The sequence below is a fragment of the Peromyscus eremicus genome, chromosome 2, assembly GCF_949786415.1.
Source record: "Peromyscus eremicus chromosome 2, PerEre_H2_v1, whole genome shotgun sequence".
Classification (NCBI taxonomy): domain Eukaryota; kingdom Metazoa; phylum Chordata; class Mammalia; order Rodentia; family Cricetidae; genus Peromyscus; species Peromyscus eremicus.
The window spans coordinates 46965240-46971239 of record NC_081417.1 but is presented as its reverse complement, the minus strand read 5'-3'; the positions used below and the strand labels follow the sequence as shown (position 1 = coordinate 46971239).

The window sequence follows — 6000 nt, the reverse complement described above, 5'->3', positions numbered from 1 at the left end:
CGTTTAGGTTTGTTCTGTTTTTCTTGTAGTGGTTGAAATGTTTCTTTATTAACTTTGGGTACCATAAATGATAGGAAACCTTTTCTGTAATGAGCTGATGCTGCCTTATGTCTTAGTTAGGGTTTCTATTGCTGTGACAAATCACTATGACCAAAATCAACACAGAGAGGAAAAAGTTTAGTCCATCGTCCAGGGTGGGAAGTCAGGGCAGGGAGTGGAGGCAGGATCCTGGAGGCAGGAGCTGAGACAGAGGCCATGTAGGAATGCTGTTTGCTGGCTTGCTTCTTATGGCTTCCTCAGACTGCCTTCTTCCAGCACGCAGGACCACCTGCCTACAGATGGCATCATCCCCTGTGAGCGGGGCCCTCCCACATCAATGATGTTAAAAAAATGCCTCACAGGCTTACACACAGGCCAACCTGTTCTGAGCATTTTCTTAATTGAGGTCCTTCTTCCCAAATGACTTTAGCACGTGTCAAGTTGATGTAAAAATGGACTAGCCATAACTATTAACTCACTCTTCTGCCTTGAGGCTCTTCAGCACCTTAGGGTAACAGTGTCCCGGACTCTGCCCCATCTTTAGTGCTAGCTGTGGTTGAAAGTGTGGACTCAGTATGGAGTCTGCTGGGTTTGAGACCTGATTTCACTACCCCCTGCTTATGTTGTTTTAGTTAGTTCTTTGAATCTGTAGGTTTAACATCCATGGATTCAAGTGACCTCAGATTAAAAGTATTTTAAAAAGTGTCTTATTAAACACATACAGATATTTTATTGTCATTATTCCTTAAACAATAAAATAACAGAACTATTTTCCTGGCATTGACATTATTACAAGTAATTTGGCAGTGGTTAAAAGTACACTCATGATCTTCCTCTCAGATTTTTTTTTCTCCTTTCAAACTATTATGGATTAAGATGAAATAAAAAATATTAGTATTTGACATGTTAGCTACAAATAAAAGTAAAAATTCAAAGACACACTTGTCACCCGAGACAATAACTACATAACTCACGTTTGTATAGTCATAAAGGAACTTAGCACATCGATGCTAACTGAGATCCGGTGACAGATCTGTCTCTGAATGGAAATTTCCTTTGAAAGGGGAAAATGCAGGCCCTGTTTTTAGAGCATATCTTACACCTGCTGGTTCTTAGCAACTGTTAGCTCAATATAATCCATGTGTTGATGAGGTATATTTTTGCAGTAGAAAATTCTGATATCTTTCACTGCCTTGCTCATGTATAATAACTACACTGCAGGGGAAAATTCACTTTATCCTTCTAAAAATCTGTGAAGCTGAGCCGAGAAGCTGGTTAATCGACACCAGAATTTGAATACACGCTTTCTTAACTACTTTCATAAGCATATTTTCTCCTTTGAATTATTGTGACATCAGTGAATTCTCTGTTCATCAAAACACTCACATATCCAGTGCTTGATCACAAAGCTGTTGAAGAGACGTGAAGGAAGGACCTACCTGCACAAAGAACTCGGAACAGCCTGACTAGAGATGCATCAGGAGAGCACTTTTGTTAGAGCCGTAGCTTCAGAAAGCGGCAGATGGCCACAGTTAAGAGCCCTCCACAGTGACGGCTCTCAGTTCAAACAAGAGAAGCCTCTTCTTGTGCTTCCAACTGAACATCACACCCAAGGTTGGGCTAGGTGTGCCTACGTGTGTGGTGAGATCACAGAGAGCCAGATGCTTGAAGAAAAACAACTCCCTGTTTTTATATCATTGTGTTTCCTGACGTTTACCGAGCTGGCCAACTCTGAATCCAGAGGGTTCTGAAGAGGAAGAAGATAAGGGACTGATCAAGGTCTCCAGAGCTCCTGGGGACGTTCAGAGCCATAGATTAGAAAGGAATCCAGGTTCCAAGCAGGGAAAAAGCAGAAAAAAGCTGTGGAAGGATATGGCACCTCCAGCACACCATCCTGTCTGTGAACCTGTTCATAAAACAAATGTATTTGCCCATAAATCTTATTTTTATACCAATATATTACATACATAGCAAGTAGAAAATGATATGTAGGAAAATAATAGTAAATAGTAAATAGTAAGAAAACTTTTTCTGTGGCGATACATCCATAATTCATTTTGACTCACCTTTAGATGTTTCATTCATTTAATTAAACTATGTAGGATGTAGGAGATCATACTTAGATAATTTTGGAGAAGAACTAATTTACTGTGTTGACTTAGAAACAATAAGTATCTCTAGCAGGGATTGAATTCATTTTATGATTTTTTCCATTACTGTTTGGAATGTATCAAATTAGATATATCCTCTAATGGTGAATTATTCTAACCTTTAAAATTCTCTTCTCCATTTGCTGGATCACTAGAAGCATTTTAAAAACATAGGAATTCAAAAGAGTAAGATTTTTTTTAATCCCACCTGTAATAGATATTCTTTTCCATTTCAAAGCTCAAGTGTTTATCTATGTTTGTGTTTAATATCATGCCATTGAGCTTATAACCCCACATTCTAGGGGAAGAACTATAGCAATAATAGGTTGCTAAGCAAGTCTCTCAGCTAATTAAACAGTGTGCCTAGAATTATTCTGACTGTCTGTGCTGCTCACCCATGGTGGAGCAAGTGAGGATGATGATCACCTTAGTTTTTGTTAGAACTTACACTAGAAACAAGTGAAGGAATAGCCTATTTATAATAATTGAAAACAAAAGAACTAAAAGGTAAATTGTATGAAATAAATGTTTGAAACAACTCAGTATTCAGTAATAATGGAATACTTAAACAAACAATATATTACATTAAGCATTTAAAAATCATACCAATTGCAGGTTTCTTTATAATATAATTTTAAGTCACATTACAAATATTTTATTATACAAGCCAGAAGAAATAGGCACAGTTTAATACACCGCTTTCATACGTGTTTTGTTTTCTTTTATCCTATCACTGCTGCTTTTCAAAGTAAAATTGAGGCAGAAGGAAGCCTATTTAGCTTATTCAGATTCTAATTAATTTTGCCACTTGGGTGTATTACCAAATGTGAGCTCGATTCTCTAATGAGTGTTGTAAAATGCAGTCATGGACCAGATCCCAGACTGTTCAAATAATTTATTTTTCTGTTTGGAGTTACATCACTGCTTAAATACAAAGGCAAGGGTAGGCAACAAGGATGGATGAGAAGTGTGCACAGCCAAGGAGCTTCAAGCCTGACCAGACTACCTGCTCTCATATGCTAATCCTGAAGCTGCTGTGAGAATTGGTTTCACTACCTCCTCACATTCATCCTCTCTGTGTGCTGCTTTTTCGATGAGTTTCCAGAATCCATCTCCTTGAGTAGAAAAGTATCTTTCCGTATATACTTATCCAAAATGTACTTGGTATAAACTTGATTTCACTAGTCATGTTCTGAAGGAAACCTAAATTTCCACAAAGTATCTGTAATTCAGATCACTGTAGTTGCATTTCATAAAATCTTAATTGGAAAACTATTTCCAATGACCATTTGGTGTTTTTCCTTTCCATCTTTAGTCAGCTATTAATCGAGTCTCAAACATATCACACTTCCTATACTTGAGTCTCTAATAATGTAAAAAGCCTGAAAGTTTAAAAACATCAAGGGCACGTTAAAGGAAGTGGTGAGGAGATGTGAAATGTCAGCATTCACGTTCTCCAGGCCTCTCCTCGGTATTGTGAAGCATTGGTGTCATGACCTTCTAGAATGCTCTTTGTACTTTGGCTCACTTTAGTTTTCTTTCTCGTCCTTTTTAATCCAGCTGGAATGCTTGCGGATTCTTCTCAAAACTTCTAAGCCTGACTCTGAGGACCCAGCTGGAGAATGCCGTCTGAACGCTGTCTCAGGTACACACTGAAGGAGCATGCCCTGCTCAGTATAGTGAGGCCTACACTGGTCACACAGCAGCACTGAGCACAGAGTGGGATCTGAACGCGATTTGACTGAATACACAAAACAGTCGTAATTCTTGTGATTTGGGCACTTGGAACAAGGATGGACCACTAAAACCTCTTGATCAAACCTAGAAAAGCTTCATGATTCTTTGCCTAATTCTGCTTTTTGTCCTTTTCTTATTTGGGATGCTAGCCCTTTGAGCAAAAGACATATCACTCTAAAGGCACATGATAGTATGTTTTTTTTTCAAAAACTATGAATGCATTTGAATATTGTCCCCTTTAATGCAATACATTTAGAGCGGATTCAAAAATTTCTGATAGTATCTTGTTTGAATATTCATTTAGTTAATAAATATTTGTTAAGCCAATACTCAACTTGATGTAAAGTACTATTTATGAATAATATAAAATTTTATTTCTGCTGCCACAAGCTGTGTATTCTAGGGAGAACCAGATGTTCAACAAATAGCTACACAATCAGTGATGCAAATGCCCTTGTGAAAAATGTTCTGAAGGAAAAGTTTAGTGCAAACGCAGGGAAGAAGGATATTCCTGAGAGCCACAGGATGGAGTGAGCTGGGAAATGCACTAAGGCAGGAGAGAGCTTCACATTCTAAAAATCTGAGAGGCAGCCAGGGAGAAAGCACGTGGCATCCATTCTGCCTGGAGGCAAGTCAGCATCAGTTTCTGAGGAAGCAGTCAAAGGGTCCTCAGAAGAAAGATTAAGAGAGAGACATGGTGTGTACTCACTCAGAAGTGGATATTAGCTGCCAAGTAAAGGATAACCATGCTACAACCCACAGACCCAGACAGGCTAGGGAACAAGGAGGGGTCAATGGATCTGCTGGGAAGGGGAAATAGAAGAGATCCCCTGGGTGGACTGGGGGCAGGTGGGCATGGGAATTTGAGGGATCCGGTGAGAGGTGGATGGAGGAAGAGAGTACTGTAAGAGATGACTAGAAAGGGGACCTTTACCTAAACTGGCCACCCCCTGTGATCTGATTGGGGATTACCCCCACGCCCATTGTCATCAGAGAGCCTTTTTCTAGTGACTGATGGAGGCAGATTTAGAGATCCAAGACCAAGCTTGGGGAGTCCTGATGAAGAGAGAGAAGAGGGATTGTAGGAGCCAAAGGGGTCAGGAACATTGCAGGAAAACCCACAGAAACCACTAGTGAGGCTCATAGGAATTCACAGAGTCTGAACCAACAACCAGCGAGCTTGCATGGGACTGACCAGGCCTTCTGCATATATGTGACAGTTGTGTAGCTTGGTCTGTTTATGGGGAACTCCTGGCAATGGGACCAGGGCTGTCCCTGGTGCTTTGGCTGGCTCTTGGGAACCTATTCCTCATGCTGGATTGTCTTACCATGCTGAATACAGGGGGAGGTGCCTAGTCTTAGGGCATCTTGATGTGCCATGCTTTGCTGATGCCCATGGGAGGCCTGCCCCCTTCTGAATGAATACTGGAGGGGGTAGATTGAGGGTGGGGGGGGAGGACTGAGAGGAGGGGAGGGAGGGAAGCTTGTGGTCAGGATGTAAAAGAAATAAATATATTACATTTAAAAAAAGGATAGATAAATAAACATGGGGAATTAGGGTATGTTGTTCAAGGACTAGCATTATTTCGTATCATCATCAGGGATAGGACTACAATTGATGTTTAGAGGCCCTCAGAACAAAAAAAACAAAACTATCTTAGTGTTTTAGGTAAGGTTTTTATTGCTGTGAAGAGACACCATGACCAAGGCAACACTTACAAGGAAAACATTTAATTGGGGTGGCTCATTCACAGTTTCAGACAGTCAGTCCTTTATCATCATGATGGGGAGCATGGCCGTTTGCAGGCAGACGTGGTGCTGAAGCTGAGAGTGCTACATCTTGCAGGCAACAGGAAGTGGACTGACTGTCATACTGAGGGAAGCTTGAGCAAAAGAGACCTCAAAGCCCGCCCCGACAGTGACACACTTCCTCCAACAAGGCCACACCTTCTAATGGTGCCACTCCCCTTTGGGGCCATTTTCTTTCAAACCACCACATTCAGAATGCAGTTAATACCATGGCCGAAATGCCCTGTGTTATACCTGGTGTCTCGCCAATGCCGTATTTGAGGAC

The 6000-nt window shown here is 40.7% G+C and overlaps 1 protein-coding gene across 1 annotated transcript in view; it reads left to right on the top strand.

Annotated features, from left to right (window-relative positions):
- Positions 1-3748: 3748 nt before the first annotated feature.
- Positions 3749-6000, top strand: part of Klhl32 (kelch like family member 32) — a 182929-nt gene continuing 180677 nt past the window's right edge. The window contains exon 1 of the mRNA XM_059254063.1: positions 3749-3834. Coding sequence (XP_059110046.1) covers positions 3812-3834 — 23 coding nt within the window. The 5' untranslated portion in view covers positions 3749-3811. The remainder of the gene's footprint in view (positions 3835-6000) is intronic.